Source organism: Melanotaenia boesemani, chromosome 9 (assembly GCF_017639745.1).
Source record: "Melanotaenia boesemani isolate fMelBoe1 chromosome 9, fMelBoe1.pri, whole genome shotgun sequence".
Taxonomy (NCBI): domain Eukaryota; kingdom Metazoa; phylum Chordata; class Actinopteri; order Atheriniformes; family Melanotaeniidae; genus Melanotaenia; species Melanotaenia boesemani.
The window spans coordinates 33,010,888-33,034,892 of record NC_055690.1 but is presented as its reverse complement, the minus strand read 5'-3'; the positions used below and the strand labels follow the sequence as shown (position 1 = coordinate 33,034,892).

The window sequence follows — 24,005 nt, the reverse complement described above, 5'->3', positions numbered from 1 at the left end:
TAACTGGCATTTCTAAATGCATCCTAGGAGTTTACTGGGAGTTGGCTGTCTTTGCATCGGTGCTGCGATGGACCAGCCCCTCGATAACAGAACATGTATGGATGGAGGGATATATACAGAACATTTATCCTACCTAAAAACAAATTGTATCTTACTTTAAATTTGATCACACGGCACCATCTGCTGGTTAGTTGGTTATTTTCAATTCAAGCCACAAGCAAACATCATTTTAAAGAAAAACAGAAACATATGATGGATAAATCTATTGAAGATTTAAATATTTGGTCACTATGTTCATGCACACAGCAGTCCAGAGCAACAAAGTTGGAAATTGTTGACAAAATACAAACAAACTTGTTTTATGCCCAGAAAGTTTCATTGTCAGAGGCAACACACACTCCTTCCCCAACATGATTCATCTTTACAGGCAGCATGATAGAAATACATCAAGATACCATAGCCTCAAAGTACTAAGTGCTAATATGAAAGTAAAGAAAATACTAACAAAAAAAAAAAAAAAAAAGAAACAACCACTTAAATCTCCAAAATGACATCTGGTAACTAAACTTATAGATGTGGTCATTATTTAAACTCATCAGCGTTTGTGGTCACAAAGTTTTTCTAGCAGCCATGAAAGCAGCACTAACATCTGATAAACTACTGTTAAAACCAGTCACATCTGCACGGATTACACTTCGGAAATATGAAAAATTCACCTGCTCTCTTACACGTATTGATACGTTTTACATCTAGTTGCTTCTCATGATAAGGGACTTGGTTAGAAATCCATTTCTAAACTGAGCTGTTACAGGTTTGTTGACACCTAGAATGACCTTGCCGATAACCAGCCAACAAGATAGTAAATTCAACTTCTGAGTGAAGCACAGCTGAGCTGGACAGCAGTGAAAATAACCCTTGTATGACCTTTAGAAAGCTCGACAGTGAGATTACGTAGCGTTCTAGTTTCATCAGAAAAATATCCTCTAGCAGAGCCTCTACACATGACAAAGAAATTTATCCTCATCAGTAAGGTACAATTACATACTGAGACTTTTCCTTCATCTGTTCTTGATGAACAGATCAGAATTCTTTTCATGCCTGTAGCAACACAGCTTTTCATACTTGCAGTTTGGTCATTACTGATCTTCAAGAGATGACTCAACAGAGAGATTTTGGTCGAATCTTCGAGAAAAGCTGGAAAAAGAAATAAAAAAAAAAGTTATCAAACATGCGCTGCAGCTTTGAAATTTCCCAGAAAAAAATGCTAACTGCTGCAACAGTCTTATAGAGAAGTTCTGTTCATCTATAACCCCAATCTCCAAAAGCTGGGATTCGGTAAATAAAACAGAACGCAATGACTTGCAAATCTGATCAACCCATATCTTATTTCCAGTAGAACATAAACAACTTTTTACTATTTCATGGCTAATATTAGGTCATTCTGAATCTGATGGCAGCAACACATCTGTAAAAAGTTGGAATAGAAGCAACAAAAGGCTGGAAAAGTAAAGGTACAAATAAAATGAGCAGTTGACAACTAATCAGCTTAATTGGCTTTAACATGACTGGGTATAAGAAGGTGCATTTCAGAGAGGTTCACAAATCAACAAACCGTATATGTTTTGAAGATCCCACCATCTATAGTGTATAATATCATCAAAAGACTTCAAGAATTAGAAGGAATCTCTGTGAGCATTGGACAAGGCCTTGGAGTGCCCAAGTCTGGCCCTCGAGAGCTACTATCCTGCAACTTTGTGATGCAACCCGTCTCCAAACTTGGGCAGACTTGGGCACCCCTAAACTAGGCTTAATGCTGGTGATCTTGGGTCCTCAGGCAGCACTGCATTAAAACCTGACATAATTCTCTACTGGGAATCATAGCATGGGCTCAGGAAGACTTCCAGAAACTGTCTGTGAACACAGTTCACCCTGAAATCCACAAATGCAGGTTAAAGCTCCATCATGCAGAGAAGAAGCCAGATGTGAACAGGATCCAGAAACACTACCGTCCTCTCTGGACCTCATTTCCTTAAAGTTGCACTACATAACCATCCAACTTTAAAAGTCCATGGTGTAAAGTGGCAAAGCCCTGTTTAGACCAACTCAATTCTAACCAGTTTTTTTAGTGTTTTTTCCTTAAATGTGGGATTTAAAGTAACACTGTAACTTTCTTCCCCTAAAACTCTGTGCTATTACTTGTTTTGATGACACAGTAACATTTATTATTTACATTCCTGAAGCCGTTGCTACCCTGCAGTGTGCAGAGGCGGAGAAACTGCACTTCACAACTTTTATTTTTCATCTCATTTACACCCGAGTTTCGCTTTATGGACTGCGTCACACGCCAGAAACTACATATCAACACACTGGCCACTTTGAACGTGCAACATGTGACAGAGCAAGATATAAGACAAGAGTCAATATATGACTTTGTCACTGGAGACAGAGAAGAAATGGGTGCAGGTTAGCCTTCATTAGGGGGTGCAGGTGTAGGAAAATCTGCTAAAGTGGAGGGACCTTAATTCGTGCATATTCTCCATAAAATCTCAAACAAGTAGCATTGACATATCTTACCCCAAAGTAGTTGTTTGGAACGAAGCCCTCCCTCCCACAGAGAGATGCCCACCACCAGTCAGAGCCCTCAGGTTTCTGTAGGATGGTGACCATGTCTCCCTCTCTGAAGGTCAATTCATCGGCTGCCTGAGCTGGGTAGCTCCACAGAGCATACAGCACCCCGCTGTTCTCCACGCCCATAGCCTCCTCCACACCTGGAATCATGACAAATAAGGATTAGTTTTCTATTCTTATTAAACTGTTCATTAAGTTTACTTCAAGAGTATAGCATGAGAAACAAGACTGACTCATACACGCGACACTGAGATTGAAGACGTTTTAATTATCTCAGTTTTAACTGACATTATGTAACGCTATGATTAGGAGTTTAATTGCATTTTGGCTGTTAACACATCTCTTTTTAGGGTGTGCACTGTGCATTGTTGTGTCTGTAACTGCCTCACCCTTCAGAAAGCTCTCGCACTCCACAAATCCTTGGGCGTAGGGATCACACTTCTGGGAGGCAGTTGCGCCATCGCTCTCTGTCCTGGCCATGACAGCAGCTCCACTCCTCACCAAAAACTCACACAGGTCACGGTCGTTACAGGAGGCTGCGCAGTGCAGAGGAGTCCTGGGAGATGAGTAAACCACAGCCATTTAAAACAGCAGGCACAAGCTCCAAAATCAACAAGGTGACGTCATTGTGCTAAGACGGCAACCATTTCCTAATATTGAACTTCATATGAACTGGATTACATAAAGCTTTCACTCCTCACAGATAAAAGAAAGGTGTGCTGGCCTCACAACACTTGGCTATGTGCAGCTAGACAGCCAGTGAACAAAGCAAAAAAAAAGGTAAAAAAGGCTCTCCACACAAGGCTTGCTTTTCTTGATCTCATTGAAGATCTTTTATGTACTTTTATATTGCTGGTGGTTTTTGTAACTGAAACATACAGACGGGGAAAAACAAATCACTAACTGAAAGACACTTCTTAATATCATACTTAAGTTGGTTAACCTAGCTTAAACAAATGCGTGCATATCACGTTGTGCATTACATTGGCACGTTTTAAACAACCAAAATACCTCAAACACACATACAGGTGTTTTCTGAACACATTGAAACTCACAAAGACGAAGGTTTCCCAAGGCACGAGCGTGTAAGCGTACATTTAGCGTATTTATGAGCCGTTTCCTCACTTGTTTCTGTCAAAGCACTTCACAACATTAATGGAGAAGAAACTGTTCCAAAGATTGTTCAATGCTCACTCGCTCGCGAAGTTATGCGTACAATATGATAAAGATCATTGTGATACAGACGTCTCACACTGATTTAAAAACCTCGAACATTTTAACTGTTTTTAGCATAAAATTACATTTACTAATTATTAACTACAAACACCTTTTTACCTTTTTTATGTAAATTACTCACAATATGAGCTGATTGCAGTCTTTGACCTAAAGGCATCACACTCCCCGCTTGATATAATGACATTGTATCACTACAAACACCAATAAAACCTTTTTTTTTTAAACACATTTGGTTATTTAGCATCAAAGAATATTCACTCAGTCCCTGAAAGTAAAACAATAATCTTTGCAACCGGTCTGAGGAATACTTTTAACAGTTCCATCCTGTATAATCCACACTTCCACATTGCGGACATTCTTGTCACTGCTGGGAAAAGTTTTTATTATTAATACCAGGGGCCATTCATTTCTGCTGACCCGGGAGTCCTTCAGCAGAACGACATCTCCTTCTTTGACATTAGGTTTAGTTGCAGTCTATTTTGCGCAGCTTTGTAAGGTACACAAATATTCTCTTTTCCACCTTTTCCAAAAGGTATCTGCAAGGTGCTGAACATGTTTCCACTGTTTTCCAAACAACTGCTCCGAAGAGAAGTTCCCAGATGGAGCAGAAACAGCACTCACCTTTTGTGTTAGTAACATTGCTGGGGTGAGTACTGTGGGACTGTCAGGGTCTGTAGATATGGGGACGAGAGGCCTTGCATTCATAATTGCCATTACCTCGGCCATAAACGTGGATAGGACTTCATGAGTCAGACGCATTTGTTCAGTTCGTGACAGCATCGCATCTAGAATGCGCCTGGCCACCCCTATGAGACGCTCCCATGAGCCTCCCATGTGAGACGAGTGAGGAGGGTTGAATGTCCAAATGCATCCTCTCTCTTCTAGGTACCTACCTACTGCTGTGTTTTCTGGGTCTAAGCCTAGTTTCTTACAAGCTCCTACAAAATTTGTGCCTCTGTCTGATCACAGAAGCTTGGCTGGGCCACGAATAGAGAAGAACCTTCTTAATGCATTGACAAAACAATCAGTAGACATACTCTTAATCAGTTCAAGATGTACAGCCCTGGTAGACATGCAGGTGAATAAGACAGCCCAGCGTTTGTTCTGGGCACAACCACATCTAGTACGGCATGTTACGATTGTCCATGGCCTAAACACATCTAGACCTACTGTGGTGAATGGTGGTTCAGGGGTGACTTGGTCCTTGGGTAGGTCCGCCATTTTTTGGTCCTGCATTTTGCCTCGCAATTTGCGACATGTGACACACTCATAAAATGACAGAAGATATGAGGCAGTATCCAGCACCACGGATGGCTCCTTCAGTTATGTGTCTTCCTTGATGAGCCACTTGTTCATGGGGGTGTCTTACTAGCAGTGTGGTGATATGGCTGCTAGATGGGATAATCAGAGGGTGCTTTTCGTTCTCTGAGAGGTCGGCAGAAGAGAGACGTCCACCAACTCGTAAGAGGTTGTCCTTGTTTACTACAGGGTTGAGCTTTTTGAGGGCGTCTAGTTTTGTGTTTGTCCCTTTTCCTTCTTAATGGTTTTTGAATGTCTCCTTGTAAGCCTCTTGTTGGACATTGAATTCTTGGATGCTTGGAGTTTCACTGAAACTTTTCCATCCCTTTAGTTCATTTGTCTTTTATGTGAAAGATGTAGCGACATGTATAAGTCTGGCTATGACTCTGCACAGTGTGGTCCAACTGGAATATCTTCCAAAATGTTCAGAGCCTAGCTGTGGCTCTGTTGTTGTAGTCTTTAATACTTTTACATCTTGACGTATCTCTTTGTCTTTTTCAGGTTCCACGAGCGCAAAGGGACTGGTGTTGTGTGATTCTGTGTCTGTGTCAGAATACAAAAAGTGTGGACCTGAGAACCAGGTACTATTCTGCAGGTCAGCTGCTGGCATAAAGCTAGTGGCTTCGTCAGCCTGATTTTGGTCAGTTGGTACGTAATGCCATTGGCTAGGGTGTGTGAATGCTCTAATGCGTGTAACCCTGTTGGCAACATACATGTAGAATAGTTTGGAGTTGTTGTGTATGTAACCTAACACAATCCTACTGTCGGTGTAAAATGTCACATTGGTCACTTCGACGTCCAGCTCGTCACTGATGAGTTCGAACATTTCCACTGCAAGCACAGCAGCACAGAGTTCTAGACATGGTACTGTGTGTGCGGGGCGAGGTGCGAGTTTAGACTTCCCCATTACAAGTCCAACATGACACTGTCCTTCACTGTCAACTGTACGCAGATAAGCTACAGCCCCTATAGCAACAGTAGAGGCATCAGAAAAGTTGCACAGTTCTTTCACTTTTATTGTGCTTAACGTACCTGGCCTGTAGCACTTTGGAATATGGAGGTTTTCAAGAGCTTGCAAAGAGTTCTTCCACGATACCCACATGTCAAGCTTTTCAGTGGGTAGGGGGGAATCCCAGTCTCTCCCATCAGATGACAGCTCCCGGAGTAGCGATTTGCCCTGCATTATTATGGGAGCAACAAAGCCTAGAGGATCATAGAGGCTATTGACAGTCGACAATACGCCCCTACGTGTGAATGGTTTGGTCTCATTAGATACCTTGTAAGTGAAACTGTCAGACTGCAGGTTCCATCAGAGTCCTAAGCTTCTCTGTACTGGGAGAGGATCTACTCCTAGATCTAAATCTTTCAAATCCTTTGCACGATCCTCTGCAGGGAAAGCTTCCATGACTTGACTGCAGTTTGATGCTACTTTGTGAAGGGGTAGGTTAGACTCTGCTAACATGTTTTGGGTTCTCTTAAGTAGGTCAATCGCTTCCTCTGGCGTGGCGACTGATGTAAGCCCGTCATCGACATAAAAACTGCCGCTCAACAAACTGTCTTGCATCAGAGCCGTGTTCTCGTTCACCCTGCTGAGCTGCCCGTCTCATGCTATAAATAGCAACGGCAGGAGATGGGCTGTTTCCGAACACGTGAACTTTCATTCTGAACTCAGCTATGTTTTTTATAATGTCGTTGTCCTTGTACCACAGATAGCGCAAACAGTCCCTGTGGTCTTCACGCACAACAAAGCAAAAAACATTTGCTGTACATCGACAGTAAGGGCTATGGGTTCTTTATGAAAGCGCAACAGCACTCCTAACAGGGAATTGTTCAAATCTGGTCCACTAAGAAGCACTTGGTTTAGGGATGTACCATCACACTCTGCACAAGAATCAAACACGACCCGTATTTGTTCTGGTTTCTGTTGATGATATACACCGAACGTGGGCAGATACCAATGTTCTTTACCTCCGGGCAAGGGAGGAGCAGGTTCGGCTTGCTTGTTATCCAACATTTTCTGCATAAATTGGATGTAATGAGCTTTCATTTCTGGTCTCTTTTCTAAAGTCCTTCGAAGACTCCTGAGAGGTTTTAAGGCCTGCTCTTTGTTGTTTGGGAGCCTTCTTCTCAGAGAGTGAAAGGGTAATGGTGCGACCCAGCTATTTTCTTGGTTTTGACAAACTTCGTTCTCCATCATAGTTAGGAACATTTTGTCATCAACAGATGGCGCTTGTTTGTCGTCACATTCTGATCTAACAAAGACAGAGTGCCCTAGGTTGTCTGTGTCAAGAGTAGTGCTCATAGTGACCCCGTAATTCTCTTTGACGCAAATTTGTGGCAAATGTTTGGGCAGGGCTCAAAGTAGGATGCACGGCCATTACCTAAGGAGTGCGTTTTGTAGACACTGACTTCTGGCTGACTGTGCGATTTTCCTAAACACACTTCCCCCACAATAACCCAGCCTAGTCGAGCCTTTGGGCATGAGGTGCATTGTTGGGCCCATTGATTTGATCACGTACCTTATGGACCCTGATGAGGTCTCTACCCAGGAGTAAAAGAATAGGAGCATTGTGATCAACAGATTGGATTTTGTCCACAACTGGCAGTAGATGTGAATGATCCCGTGCAATCACCGGAGAAGGTATTTCAGACCTATCATCCGGAACAGAGTCACATTTGATTAGAGGGGGTAGCTGGATGTTGACTTTTCCATCCATGGACTCAAGCAAGAAGTTGACAGGCCTCCTTCCGAATGTTTGTGCTTTTCCAGAACAAGTTTTTGATGTATATGGAGTTGGTGTAGCTTTTATATCAAAGAGGGTAAAAAACTCCGACTTAGCTAGTGATCTGTTCGATTGTTCATCTATTACAGCATACATTTTAACAGCTTTCTCTTTTTGGCCTGCAGGATATGCTTTGACTAGACTGATCTTAGAACCGGAGCATGTCGGCTAGAACTCTGGCCACATACCTCTGTACATTTTGAGATTACTGAAGGTGAGCTGTATGAGAAGGGACATGACTGTTAGTATTAGACATAGCAAAGCTTGGGTCGTTCCTCATTCTCGCTTGCTGCTGAATAAACTGTGTGAAAACTGAGAAAGGAGGGAATGACACATTATGAGTCTCTTTGTACTGTGTGCCTACAGGCGACCATCTTTCCTGTAAGTTGAAGGGAAGTTTCTCAACTATTTGTCTGACTCCTCGAGCTGTGTCCAGGTATGCTAGTCCTGGTAGGGCGCCATCTTGTTTAGCAAACTTTAGCTCCATTAGGATGTCGCTAAGCTGTTGTAACTTAGCATTATCTTTATTTGTTTAGTTTTGGAAATTCCTCTATCTTTTTTAAGAGTGCGTCCTCAATGACCTCGGGTGAGCCGTAGCACTCTTCAAGACATTGCCAGACCATCTTGGCACCTGCAGCAGGATTCAGGGTGTGTACAGCACGAATGCGTTTTGCTTGTTCGGATGACTTTGGACCCAACCACCTTGCTAACAAATCTAACTCCTCTCTGGGAGACAAATTCAGGTCACTGGTTGCACTGAGAAATGAAGTTTTCCATGCCCAATAGTTTTCAGGTTTATCATCAAATTGCTCACCAGTTCTTTACTGATGAGGTATTTTGCAAAATCTTGTGCATTGTTAGTTTTGGGCATGTAGCCGTCAGGAAGATTGGTTGTTTGCTTTGGAGGGCCGGGCAGGTAGGTGTTGGTTAAGTATGTGCTCATTGTTGGCTATGGTTTCATTTCTTGTTTTACTGGTGGTGGGTTTGTTTGAATGCTGGCCGCAACAGGCTTGGTAATTCGTGTACTGTCTTGTACGTCTACCTCATTGTCATTTCTCTCAGGAGGCTGTATTGCATCATCCTGAATATCTGGGAAAAGTAACTCACTTTGTTGTTGAACATATTCACTAGTGCGCTGCGCTGCACTAAGCTCAAACTCTACACTTTGGGGTCTGCTGAACGCCCCGCTTTGAAGTTCTGCCTCTTCATAGGCTACGACTTCAGCTTCAGCTGCAGCTGCTGCCTTCTGGCACTGTAGAAGATGGAGACTTGCATCCAAATCAGCTTTTTGTTTTAGCATACTTGCTTCTAATTCTGCTTTCTGTTTCATCATGTTGGCCTCTTTCTCAGCAAAAGCTAGTTGAGCTTGTGCGGTCTTAGCTTTGGCATAGGCTCTTGTAGCTGAAGAGGTACTTGATGATGACCGTTGAGACTGCTTACTTGATCTCCTAGATGACTGTGACCTGGTGTCCAGCGGTTGTGACTGTTGCTGTGTTGTAGCTGGTTGAGGTGAAACTTCTGGCTGTTGTTCACCACTTGTTGCTTTATCTAGCTGTTCACCAGCAAAGTCTTTAAGATAATTTTTTCCTGAGCGTAGACTCATGGTTGTTCAATGTAGCTCTGTATGTAGTCGTCTTTTTACTGTGCTGGCCTCACAACACGTGGCTATGTGCAGCTAGACAGCCAGTGAACAAAGCAAAAAAAAAGTAAAAAAGGCTCTCCACACAAGGCTTGCTTTTTTGATCTCATTGAAGATCTTTTATGTACTTTTATATTGCTTGCGGTTTTTGTAACTGAAACATACAGACGGGAAAAACAAATCACTAACTGAAAGACACTTCTTAATATCATACTTAAGTTGGTTAGCCTAGCTTAAACAAATGCGTGCATATCACATTGTGCATTACACTGGCACGTTTTAAACAACCAAAATACCTCAAACACACATACAGGTGTTTTCTGATCACATTGAAACTCATAAAGACGAAGGTTTCCCAAGGCACGAGCGTGTAAGCGTACATTTAGCGTATTTATGAGCCGTTTCCTCACTTGTTTCTGCCAAAGCACTTCACAACATTAATGGAGAAGAAACTGTTTCAAAGATTGTTCAATGCTCACTCGCTCGCGAAGTTACGCGTAAAATATGACAAAGATCATTGTGATACAGACGTCTCACATTGATTAGATTTCAAAACCTCGAACATTTGAACTGTTTTTAGCATGAAATTACATTTACTAATTATTAACTACGAACTCCTTTTTACCTTTTTTAATGTAAATTACCCACAATATGAGCTGATTGCAGTCTTTGACCTAAAGGCATCACAAAAGGACAGGGTGTAAAAAAAAAACATGAGTGAATATTTACCACCCGTGGCTGTCTGGCGAGCTGACGTTGGCTCCAATGCGAACGAGGAATTCCACCACATTGTAATGTCCTGCACAGATGGAGTTGTGTAAACCAGTGATGCCCTCATCATTGGGTTGGCTAGGGTCAGTAATCTGTGATAAACAAAACACAAAGCAGAAATCCAGGGTAATTAATGTCTTCTGCTCATGTTTTTTTTTATATAAAGATGCTAAACCATAGGAGTATGTTTTATCCATATCTGTTCCTAACAAAGTACCAGCATATCCTTGAGAAACCCAAACTTCTAAAATAGACCAAGAGGGATGTTGCGCTGACTTCCAGGCAGAGAGGAAGTAGGAGTAAGAGAATGCATTCTCAGCATATCTTCCCTGATACATTGCAAGTTAAATATAACTAGTGTCTTAGTGCTCCATTGTGTCATATCCAGAGCTGGAGCATCACTTGTAGCAGTTCATTCTAAGTTCAGACTTGTTTGAGTTTTTCTTGACATGGAGACTGCTGATGTAAGCTAAAACTATGGCAAGTCCTTTGCTTTAAAGGTCATATATTATGCTAAATTAATTTTATAACGGTCTCTAACAGTCACATGTGTGCTCATTGCTTGTGAATGAAGCCCAAAAATTAGAAAACTCTCACGTGCTCCACTTTTTAGCAAATGTGTGTTCAAACGGGCGAATCAAAGGTTGACCTTACCACATGTATTATTTGTTATGGAGTTAGGACAGGGACATAAGTTTGTTACCTATCTCCAGTTTTGTATCTTGCACATGTTTTGTAACTTGTACCAATAAGACTTTTTTAATCCCTAAACAATCACAGAGAGTGGAGAGCCATAGCCCTGTTTTCACCAATGGGTCCAGGTCAGTATGTTTCCACAGACAAACCAGGAGGAGTATAAGAATATCTGATCTGACCCATCCTACTTTTTTGGGATCCTTCCGTTTGGGGTCTCAATCTTACCGATCCGATTCTAAAGGGTGAAGCTTGACACATTGCAAACCACTGACTGGGAAAAAGAATTTTTGCTTCCTGCACAACCCTGTAATAAGAACAAAGTGGGAAATCTTCACGTTTAAATATACGGTGAAGTTTTTGTTGTTTAAAACCACATGCCATGAAGAAAAAACACAAACTGATTCCCCTTCTTTGTTTCTGTGTTGCATTCTTCTTCTATATGATTAAAACAAGACATCACACTGCTAAGATGTCACACTATTACGCTGCTGATGAATGTGTCACCATCTGGCTGATACCCCGCCTATAAGGTAGGGTATGGTTGGCTGTGGAAACACAACAGAGATCAGGTTTACTGATCCAAACCGCAGTAAACGATCCCGTACCAAGCAGGACCCCTTGCTGGAAACAAATCCACAACCAATCTTTACATCATGTGGAAAAGTACCACTACAACCTTCTGACCAAGGCCAGCACGACTGTCATAGTTTATTTGGAAAAAGAAAATCAAACAGAATATTAACAGATTTCATATGGCCCTATACTTCATACACATACCTGCTGCACAGCTCTCTGCACTGTTTCCAGCTCTCCCTGCAATGCTCCATCCAGCAGCAGGACCAGGGGGCTAAGATGAGCTCGCTTTCCAGATTTGTTACTTCGATTGGACCGTCGCAGAATTGAAGCATAGTTCTGAAAAAGGATAAACAGATAAGCTATAATACTGACACTTAAAAATGTCTGGATCAAAATGAATAAAAAAAGATTATTAATGGTAAATGGTCTGTACCTATATAGCACTTTTATCCAGAGCTCTTTACATGTACGTCACATTCACCCATTCACACACACATTCACACACTGATGGCGGAAGCTGCCATGCAAGGCGCTAACCACGACCCATCAGGAGCAATTAGGGGTTCGGTGTCTTGCTCAGGGACACCTCGACATGAGCTCGACCAGGCAGGGATCGAACCAGAAACCCTTGGGCTACAGGACGACCACTCCACCCACTGAGCCATGCTGCCCCCATCAATAAATCTTTCCAATTTAGTTACTGTGAGCCAGTTTCTTACTTTAACATCTTGTTGAATCACTGTGGACGTCTGAGGAGGAGGTTTGGGAGCAGGAAGCACAGGGCTGTCCTCCCCATCTGAAGAACTGTTGGTCTCGCTACCTTGCTCCCCCTTTTGCTGGTGATCATTCTTGCGAAAAAGCTTGTCAATGAGGTTTTTGTACTGGTTTGGCTGGTAAAGTGAGGCCTTCTTCAGAGGTCGTGACTGATCCACAGATCCTCGTCTCTTTAGTGCCCGGGGTATTTCAGCCCTAATACGGAGCAACTCCTCCAGGTTGGGAATTTCATCGTTCTGAGCCTCAGGGGCCACCACTGGCTGGAGTCTGGTGGGGCTCAGTGGCCGGGGTGTAACCTGTCCAATTTCCCCCCCACCGGGTGGAATGGGAGAATTGTCCAAAATCACTGGAATGCGATTAGCATTTTCAACACGCTCTAACTCTGCATCTACGTCCCCTGGGTTCAGAGCTGCAAGCACAGATAAAAAACACATTTATAGCACAAAACCCTGATGAACATGTATCAGAGTCCAGGTGTGTGCAGGTGTTTAATGCACTGTACCATCACTGTACACAGCCGGCTGTCTCAGCTCAGGTGGCTGGAAGACAAGTTGGTGGAAAAGTTCCCTCGGGATGAATGGAACTGGTTGGTAATGTGCTGCGTCTCCTTCGCCTCCCAGCACTCGGGGGTCGCGGGTGGCCATTTCTCCCCAGTGAGGGTTTTGGAGGCGCAAAATGACAGATAGAGGAATTGGCTTATGTTGGCGGGACTGAGGGGAAATCGGAGGAACAGAAATGCGGGAAATGATGGGTTGGGGGTAAAAAGGGGAGTGGCTCTGGGGTGAAATATCTGGCGGTACTGATATACAGGCGTTTCGGGGGAGAGAACTGTAGGAACCCTGTTGGAAATTTGAAATTATATTCTGGAAAGAAAAGAAAAGAGGAGAAAATGAATAATCACTGTAGCATTTCCTCTTTCTGCTTCTTAGGGTTTGGAGGTAACTTTCTCTCTTTTTGGTTTTTACAATTGAAAAAATACAAACAACAATAAGCAAGATAATTTAGTTTTACAGTGTTTTTTTTTTTATTTCTTTCTTTGTTTAATAACAAACCCAAGAAGTAGACTATTGTGGTACGCTGTGGGCCGTTATACAATCTGTGCTTAATAGAATATAAACCAAATCAACAGCTAATCCAGTTAGCTGCTGTAGTAACCCAGAACTGCTAGAAACCTCACTATGCTTTGCCCAGTAGAGAGTATTGACTCCACTGAGTCACTAGTATTGACTGTCATGTTAATACTCAGCCAAGACACTGTATTTTCTGATGGATCATTACCATAGACAAGATAGTTGTTAGCCTGGCTAAGCTAATGCTCGGCAAAGGCTATCTAAATTGGTGGCTCATTAGCATACAAGATAGTCATTAACGTGGCTTTTCTAATGCTCAACCAAGGCAGTAGGCTATCTGATTTGGTGAGTCATTAGCATGGACAGGATAGCTGTTAGTTTGACTATACTAATGACAGCCCAGGTAGTAAATGAGCCAATGAGAAGATATAACATCAGATGTGCAGTTGCCTTCTCATTTACCACAGCGCTAGCTAAACATTGGCCAGATAAGCCACAATTAGGCTATACAGCCTCAGCCTGCTTGATTATCTTTATTTAGCCCTTTTACTTAGCAATCTTTTTTCTTGTTTCTTGTTCTTCTTTAATCAAAAACTAGCCATTTAAGCTACACATTCAAAGACCCTGTTTTACACTGTCATGGAGGTCATGACACTGTCATGGACGTGAACAAGCATGAACTGCTTGATGCAGTTCCACCACTGGTTTCCAGTTAAATTGTCAAGAAACACAAATATGACAAGAAAAATTAACTGCTCAGTTTTTCTGTCCAAGACACAAAGGAAAGGTGTGTTATCTATGGAAATAATTACTCCTATTAAACCCTCAGCCTGTTTATGCTGAACAATGCTAACAGATATGGAGCAATTCCCAACTGATAAACATCTAAAGATTTACAAAAGCTCAGGGGACTTCGGAGGAACTCGACAGTTTGAGCTAGACTGAAAGCTATAAAACAAATCTGTCGGGTGGTTTTTAAACCTTTTGCCAATACCGCCCACCTTTTTGGGGCTTAGGGCCAGAGGAGGGCCATCGAGGTTGGATTCTCGCCAGCTGCTGTTCGGCACAGACGACCGCAGCCACTCGGTCTCTGAAATAGGAAAGTCTTAAGTTAAAGAACGTTGTTGCATGGAAGCTGATTTCAGGAACTGACATGCAAATGAGCTGAAAAAGTAAAACTGAAAATCAACCAACTATCATAAGTGTGGTGAGGTTTCTTCTCATAAGACACGTCCAGATCTGTTTCATTCCATCTGCCAGGACTTTTTTGTCGTTGCATGCCCTCATCTTACAGAAAAAGATTGAAGATAACAGGGCAGGGAAAAAGCAAACATTTATTGATTAGCTTGGACAACTTTCTCACTATTTGACTGCTGGAACAGAACACATTCTTACCAGATTGCATGTATCTGGCAAAATTTCGAGGAAGCGTGCTGGATGCTGGTTGATTGAGAGACATTGGAGATGCACTTCTGAAGGACAAAGGAGAGGGCCCTCTGTCCTGCCGAGGTGACCTGGGGCCCATCTGGTTGTTGTCATAAGGATTCAGCATATTGTAAGAGGTCTGAACTGGTGAGCTGGCCCGCTGGGTGCGAGATGACTGTTTGGAGCTCTGCAGAGTATTTGAGTAGCTATCAGACCCTGCTCGAGGAAGTGGAGAGTATGTCCTCCTGCTGATATTTGGAGATGAGTGTGGGCTGTTGGGCATGATAGAAGAAGATTGTGCATTTCTGCTGATGGAGATGCCAGAGTCAATGGGACGAAAAGATGTTGAGGATGAAGACAAAGGTTTTGAGCTGAAGCTGTCACTAGTGCTGCCCAGTGACAGACGTGGGGTGTTGGAGATGCTGGATGCTCCGGAAGGTGGTTGCAGCTCTTTGGAGATAGTAGAGCTGGTCTGGAGAACATTTTTCTGTTACATAAGAATGGATATAACTGTGTTTAACATCAAATTTAAGCAATGTTTAAATTTCAACAATGATGAGTTAACAAATACAAATTACTGAAACTAAAACAAGCTATTTCTGTAGAAAATATGCGCTCATTTTGAATTTGACCAAACATTTTGCCAAGAAAAGTTGTGGCAGGGGAAAAAAAAGAGAAAAAAAGCAATAATGCCATGCAAACAAAGCTGGTGGGACTTTTAGCTTTCATAAGAAACATGACAGAGTGTCAGCAGAAAGAGAGGAGTTTGCTGCTTTGCTTCAACAACTTAAACCTTTTTGGGGTTTTTTTTGTTGGTTTTTTTCAAGTTAAATAGCAATTTCATCATCTTTGGCAAGTAAAGAAAGTACACATTCTGTCTGTTCAAGGTTTCTATCAGGTAGGGATGCACTAAGACCAGCATTGGTGTATTGGTTCGATACCATGTGCATGTACTTGTACTCTTTATTTATAAAAGCGCTCTCACACAACAGAACCCGATACCAATTTGAAAAAACTCTGGCAGTGAATATTAATGCCTTAAACAAATAGATTAATCTGTAATCTAAATTTTGCATTATCTCAGTGAGAGAAGCTGATTCTGGGCATGTAGGTGTTTTTTCATAGCGGTGAACATAATCCCCCAAAAACATTTAATCTACCTTATCTATGAATATTCTGAAAGGATTTAAGATTTATGTTTATAGTACGAGTGTCAAACTCTCCTGTATACCTTCTTCCCTTCTTGATGTTGGATAACCCATTACCTATATCACCTATTTTTCAGTACATCCTCAGAGATAAACCATAGAATCAAAAGATTGTGTACTCTCTTTTTCCCAACAGTAACATCCATAAAGAAATCACAGAAAAATGTTTTCTTTTTGTTTTTAGCTAAAGCAGCAGCATATCAGATCAGTAAAGCAGAGAGAATGAGTAATGTGTGTATGCTTGTGTACCTGAACTCCAGGTTTGTTGTTGTTGTTGGATGAGGCCTCCTTCAGCAGGGAGTTAAATTCTCTGGATAACTCATCTGCTGCAGCCAGCGATGCATTCAGATCATCATTCATGTTTTGGACTGAATATGAACCACATAAGCAGTGCAGACAATTAGCACAGGATATTACTCAGGTGTGCACAAATATAAGCTGAGTCGAAAGACAAATAAAGGGTTTGTGCAAACTCACACAGCATGTTGCTGCCAAAGCCTGCCTGTGAGCTCATGGCTGCAATGCAACAGGGTCCCCTCCTGAAAAAGATAAATCAGTGCAGTCGTTAGAAGAAAAGCCTCACACATTCCTCACAAGTGCATTCATAGGCATTTTTTCTGAAAACAACAACAATTTGGACAAATAGACTCTGGGCTCCTTTACATTTCACTCCGTTCTGTTTCTCTCAAACCTGTTTTTAATTGAAAGCTTTCAACCCTTCCCTTTCTATTTCAGTTCTGTCACCTCCTTCAGGCACTTAACAAAATAACTTGAATGCCTGTTAAGTCTAAACAAGCCACAATTTCCTTAGAGCCGAAGAAAGAAGAAGAAGAAGAAAAAAAGAAGTTTTACTGATATTTCAATCAGTGGTGCAGATGTTGTAGCTCAACGTCATGTCTGAAAATGACATGAGACAGACCAGAAGGTCAGACAGAAACAGGTGCAGCACACTGTTAGTCACATGTGGGTGGTAAATTATAGTCCAGACTGGATGTTAAAACAGGTTTTATTTGTGCAACTTAAATTATAAGTAAAATAAATAATCCAGACATTAAAATATTGTTTAAAATAATATGAATGAATTCATAAAACATAAAATATAAATGCCAAGTAAAACTTCAACGTTTGAATAAATAAACCCCATAATAAACCTTCAGGTACTTGTAATATTGTGAAAACTTTGTTGGATACGATTCTGAAAAAGAACTGAGAGACATGGCCTTGATGTGAGTCTACTTAAGATAAAAACTTTGTAGTCTAAACAAAAATATCTTAATGCAAACTGCAGTTGCCTCTGTAGGAACAGAAGATCAACCATTTTCACCCCATAAGGGCTGCAGTCCTGCAGGTTTTCAATGTGTCCCTGCTCCAACACACCTGACTCAATTAATGAGTCATTGTGCTGAACTTCATAGGCTGTTGGATTCATTGAATTTGAGTCAGATGTGTTGGCGCAGGCAAACACTGAAAACCTGCCGGACTACAGCCTTTGTTAGTCTTCTGAGGGTGGTGAGACAGCTCATGAGGAGGTTGAGGTCCTGGATGATTTTGTAAGCTGGTGTGATAACTCTTTTCTCCAAATAAATGTGTCCAAAACTAAAGATATGGTCATCGATTTCCACAGTCCACAAACATGCTTGTTAGGTTAACTGGTGTTTCAAAATTCTCTCTAGGAGTGAGTATAAGTGGTTGTTTGTCCCTCTGTGTGGCCGTGTGATGGACTGGTGACCTGTCCAGGTGAACCCTGCTTCTCGCCTCCAGTCTGTTCACTGATTTCAAATTCAGTTGTTTTATCATCTTATTATTTCTATTCCTTTTAATTTAGCTGTGAATTAAATAGATTTTCAGCTTGTTTTACTTATATTCATGATCCATCTCACCCCTTTAGAAGCACAATCCTTAGCAACTTTGTGACTGGAGTTGGGTTGGAGCTGGAGTAGAAGGTGGGGCATTGGGAAGTATTGTTTTTCATTTCTGAGATATTTTAGTTAGTTTTTCCATTTCTGACTACATCACAAACACCAGCCCCACACAGCAGGACTGAGACTGAGCTGCCAGCTGTGTTGCATATATAAAAATAAACCAATTTTTTTCTGTTTTTCCAGACATTGTTGCTTCATGTGAGATGTTTTAATTGGTAAACACGTGTTTATTTAAAGACAAGTGAGCTATGCCCACACCCTCATTGGTGGTAATTACCGTTGTCATTTCATGCAAGAATGAATTCACATTCAATTATTTCTCATTGCATTCAAAAGCCAAACGTTACCAAGAATTAATGAAGCTTTTCTTCAGAAAACTGGGGCTACAGATGCTTGTTTCCTCCTGCTTAGGTTCTTATGTTAGACTGGCCATGAGTTTTTCACTCCTAAAGACACATGCTCTGTTTTTTTACAGAAAATATCAAGTGCATCGTAAAACTGTGACCCTGTTCTGCATCGGCATGAGCTTTCAAAAGCAGCTGACCATTAACCAAAGCTCACAGTACAGTTGGATAATGGGAGCTTTTCACACTCTCTATGTGCTATGCTGGCCTCTGGCCAGAACTTGTCATATCTCTGTCAGGCCTGTTTGCAGACTTACATTCCTCACCACTCCTCCCAGTGAGGCATTCTCCTCAAAAACAGCCTGTGACTCTTATCTTTGTAAAGGACCGCTCACACTGAGCTCACACTGAGCTATCATTGAGTTACAAAGGTCAAAACTCTACCCTCCCTTCACTGCCCGGCAATTCATCCGCCCAACCTCTTTCCCGCTTGTTGAGCCATGTGTATGGTTTTAGTGTCCGTGTTGGAAGACAACCACTTCACTCTCGAAACTAGATTTATTTAATTCAGCACAAGATCCGGTAAAGAAATGCTTTTGTGTTTCACTCATTTATTCAGTTCTGGCCCCATTAATTTGCCTGGCAAAAAACAACAAAAAAAACATGTAAGTTGTTTAGAAAACTTGTCTTGATACTGCTCACTGTGTCAATTCCTCCCCATAAAAGCTGCTGCAAGCAATAGTCTTGCACCACCCCTCATTTCTTTATATTTTACTTCTCTAATATTTTAATAATAATAATAATAATAAAGAATGGATTAGATTTCTATAGCACTTTTTAAGGCACTCAAAGCTTTTTACATTGTATTCATTATTCATTCATACCTGGTGACGGAAGCTACATGTGTAGCCACAGCTACCCTGACGTAGACTGACGGAAATGTGGCAGCCAGTAGGCGCCTGCAGCCTCTCCAACCACCACCTAACATTCATCCACATTCATACACCAGTGATGCCAACACTGGAGGCAGAGGGTGAGGTGTCCAAGGACACAACGACAAATGACTGGGGGAGTGGGAATCAAACCGCCATACTTCTGATTATTGGACTATTGATTATTGTTTTTCCCTCCACTGGCCTATGAATCATTCAAGCATTAAAAAGGCACCTACCACAAGGGATGAACCAGACAAAAAGCTGTTTTCAAGTGGATTTTAAATTGAATCTTTAGGCTCTTGGTTACTAGCAGCCTGGCACAAAGACAAATTAGTTGCATCTCTGAAGCACAGCCAAGATAAAACTGTTAGACAGATGGTAAATAAGATTTTAGCAGCAACAAGGTGATTCCTAAAGAGAGACATATCTCAGCCTGGTGTACAGTGTGTCCTTAAACATTTGAGGAAACTGGACAAGAAAGGAACAAAAACAGTGTCAGGTGTAACAGCAGAGGAACAGGATTTGAACATGAGAGGAACAAATCCACAAGACCTGAAAGATGCATCTGGACCTTCAGTTGATTCAATTATAGAAGCAGTGTGGGATCATCTGGACAGAGGCAGAAACATTCAAAGAAGAGCTTTGGAAATACCTTCAAGAAGCCTAAAGAAATGCCAAAAAGCTTCTATAAAAGGGCTCAGAATATTCACTTTAAGATCCTTAGACCTGGACTGACTGTGTTTACCTTCTATCCTGTATTTCCATTCATGTTTGCACATGTTTCCTGTTTCCTGTTTTCCTGATCATTCGTGAAGAAATGAGGGCTGGCTCACAATGTTTTGCACAGTAAATTCTGGACCAGCTCATTACTTTGCAGTCATTCTGTGATTTTGAGGTAAAGGACTCCCCCTCTTCTCTTTTTTTAGTGGTCATGGTTTGTGTTGGACATTTGCATCTCATTTCCTTCCCTCTTCTTATCAGTGTATTTTATCTTGTGCAAATAAAGCCAGTAAAACAAAATGCTCAACTAAACTTTCCATTTTATTTTACATTATGAGTTTTTTTGCAGACGGGAAAGATCAAGCATATCAAATGTGCTGTTAACATCCTGTAAATACACATTAGACTACATAATGATAAAGAAATGGGAGAAACGCAGAGATTAATCATCTTAAAGTTTAAAGTAGACTGACAGCTTGCGGCCACTGTGGCAGTGTTTTCCTCTATTCTTGGCTCGCCAGTGTTCTGTGTTGGAGTAGTTTCTTGGAAAACCTCAAATTCATTTTCTTTCCAGCTTCTTTTCAGTGCATATTTTACAAAGTCCTCTGGTTCTGCAATGTTAATAACTAACTCTCTCCTGCAGTAGAGCCACAAGAGGACAACATGAAAGGAAAGACTTCTGACTTATGCATTGGAAACTACAAAACTGTGTAAAGCAGAGACATCCTGTTGGAAGCAGAGGGAAGATTTAAGGATTGAAGACAATAATCATTAGCTTTTGAAGAATGCGAGGGTGTGTCTGACCCGTACTGCCACCAGTCCCTCCCTTTTCCTATTAATTTCCTCCACAAACAACTCAATATTACACATATAAGCATGTGTCTAGTTTCTGCTGAACTCCTTATTTCCATCCTGCTATTCATTCATTTCCTCAATATCCTGCTTCACAGTTGTAGGCTCCTCCCTCGTGAACTTCCTCCAGATCTTTCTTGTTTTGTTGAGGAGGATTTGGCTGATACAACCACTTTCCTTTCTCACCTGTTTTCTTTTCTCTGGCCTTGAACTTAAGCCTTTATGTAATCATGCAGACAACACAAACTATGTGCTAGTTTCCAGTAAAAAAAAACATTAGCTTGCTTTACTCACAACTTGAATGAAATACATAAAAAAACAGATTAGTCAGACATCACATAAGAAACGCAGCATCTGATGTGATGTTTACACAGTCACACTACTATCTTGTATGAAGGCAATCTCTTTCAAAAAGGTTAACGGTACGACTGGATTCTGATAAGATTCTGGACAATAAGCCCAGGGCTAATCAAGCAAATGCTGGTGATAGTTCTGTGTAATTGTTGCATAATTTACCAGGAATGTGGTCATAAGACATAGACCACGATGCATTAACACATCATGGTCTATGTCTGCTCCTCTTCAGAATGATTCTGTATCTAGAAGTTTGCTCAGTGAAATTACAAAATGACAATCATTCTGCTGTGAAATAATAACTTATGTTAATTTTTCTTCTTCCCACAGATACCATAATTGGCCAACTGACATTTTCAGGCTTTAACAGCTTCTTAAAAACAAAATCTCCACCCAAACTTCTTTTTTTAAACACATACACCTTGACCTAGTTAGTCATCCGTACACTCCCCCGCCAGCATGATCTGTTGATGACAGTAGCTGTCATTACAAAAAGCCTTTCAAAAGACAGATTGGCTGATCCTCTAAAAAGCTAGGAATGAAGAAACTCTGCAGATGTATCATAGATCAAATATATCTCTAAGATGACAGCCTTTGAATCTCCATTTTCTGCAGACCCCCCTGTCACTCAATGTCATGTTGCACTATGCTTGTAATCCACTTCACCTCCAGAGCAACACTGTTCTGCACAACATGTGACTCAGGAATTTCTCAGCGCCACACAACATAACCAACATTTTTGGCAGTTTACAGCCCCAAAGCTGATGCCCACAGTGTTGTGCTCAACCAGTGTTGCAAAGCAGGGCCATTGCATATTAAACCAGAACCAGAAGAGAGTGCAGACCTCCACCAAGCCATAGGGTCACTTACCTGAGAAAAACCCTAAAAGTCCCAACACCAGTTACCAACCCCATGTCAATTATGTATACTTCAAGCTAACATTACTATCTATTTCTATCATCAGGATAGATGCCACATCTTATTTAGAGTCCTTGACCCTGGAAACATACCTTTGGACACAAATATGGGGCAAATGGCTTAGAAGTTATTGAAGAAATTCAAATTTTCTCTAATGACAGCAATCTGGGTCAGTGTATGGAACATCTACTATGATGTCATTTTGTAATGTTTTTTATTCTGGGCATCATCTGTTGAGTTTGAAGCTAAAATAGCAAAATTATCTAAGTCTCCCCATAGTAAAGAATCTTTTTAAAAGTATTCCTGGATCCAGACAGTGATCTGGATCACCCCCAAAATCTAATCACTTGTTCCTTTATTCTGACATTTTCTGAAAATTTCATCAAAATCCATCCATAACTTTTAGCATTATGTTGCTAACAGACAGAAAGACTAACATAACCTTCACCCTGGCAGAGATATCAAACATCACTGCTGTTCTGCTTGTGCATACTTGCATGATTTCAACAATGCATGTCAAATGATATGTTCGGATGAAGGATTTCAGCATGATTTGTTAAGCAACAAGTAGCAGCAAGTGTATTTGACAATGTAGCCCGGCTGGTTTTGACAGAGATCCAAAGCTGAAGTTGGAAGAATTCCTTTTAAATGCTGCTCTGACAGGAAGGTTTGGTTTTTAATAAGTTCTGCAAAATGTGACACATTTTATGTTCAACATGTAGCATCTTGTGTAAGCTTTAAAAATGACCATCAATGTCCAAAATAGGTCACAATATGAATACCCTACAATTATAAGCCTATTATGTAGAACCTGGAAGGAAAAGTGCTTTAAGTGAGTGCAAAACGCAAATCTTGATTCGAGGTTTCTACAGGTTGCAAATGGGTTTAATGTGACAGAGTGGTGCATAGCAGCAAATCAGTGTACCAAGGTCCAGTCAGCAGCTTTGGTGGTGAGGTAGCCTATGCCAGGCACCGCTGGCCACATCTGATTTTCATTAAAGAGCAAGCTCCACCTCACATACAAGAGTCCTCACAAGGAAAAAAAATGGAAAAAACATGAAAAATATGCGAGAGGAAGAAAAAGCGTTTCACAGCTTCACCCAAACTGCACACTCCAGCTACAACAAAGAGCCAACACAACAGAAGAATGATCTAATGAGACATGATTCAGCGTGAATCGTTCCCCCTCAGCGTTTCCACGCAGATGAGCGCAGTTCGCCTGCGCTACGACGAAAAGTGGAAACTTTCTTACCTGAAAAACCTGATGGCCCCTGTGTTCTTTTGTTCCAAACTCGAGAAGAAACTTGAGCTCCGTTCAAAGCTTCTTGTCTTCCTGGAGTCGGGGCTGTTCAGCTTGTGCTTCTCTCCTGTTGCGGTGGCTCCAGAGATTTGGTCATAACTGCGCACTGCTTTGAGTTATTTTGGCTTCTAGTCCTGCCCCTTGGCTCGCGCTCTCCCTCTCTGCGCAGCTGTAATCCGAGCCAGGTGTCTGCCACAGCTGTTCCAGGTGACACTTACTGTGGTCTATGACTTATTGCTGTTTTGTTTTTTTTTTATGACGCAAGCAGTAGTTATTTAATTTTATTTGCTCAAACCCATTTTAAGGCATATATATATATATATATATATATATATATATATATTAAACATAAACATATTCCAAAAAGATCATAGAAATATATTTTTTACCATTTTGTCTTGTTGCCATTCTCTTTCATCACACCAGCAATGCAGCATTACTGGGCTTATTCTGTCAAAAACACATCTTAAGGTATATTACCGTATGGTTCATCCTTACTACAGTTTTCTTTTTCTTTCAAAATTACTAAATCTTATGAAATTAAATGAAAAATAT

The 24,005-nt window shown here is 41.3% G+C and overlaps 1 protein-coding gene across 2 annotated transcripts; it reads right to left on the bottom strand.

The window, feature by feature from the left end:
• Window positions 1-736: 736 nt before the first annotated feature.
• On the bottom strand, window positions 737-23,622 carry ppp1r13l (protein phosphatase 1, regulatory subunit 13 like). Of its 2 annotated transcripts, none has more exons than XM_041994346.1 (13): window positions 23,403-23,622; window positions 16,583-16,644; window positions 16,355-16,473; window positions 14,868-15,384; window positions 14,667-14,759; window positions 14,474-14,562; window positions 12,905-13,265; window positions 12,348-12,811; window positions 11,830-11,964; window positions 10,315-10,448; window positions 3,018-3,184; window positions 2,575-2,768; window positions 737-1,194 (listed from the first exon to the last, which is right to left on the bottom strand). In XM_041994346.1, the coding sequence occupies exons 2-13, from the start codon at window positions 16,617-16,619 to the stop codon at window positions 1,159-1,161; spliced, it is 2,346 nt and encodes a 781-aa protein (XP_041850280.1). In that variant the 5' UTR covers window positions 16,620-16,644; window positions 23,403-23,622; the 3' UTR covers window positions 737-1,158. The 2 variants fall into 2 exon arrangements, with proteins under 2 accessions (XP_041850280.1, XP_041850281.1); XM_041994347.1 differs by having other exon boundaries at window positions 14,868-15,369.
• Window positions 23,623-24,005: the final 383 nt, after the last annotated feature.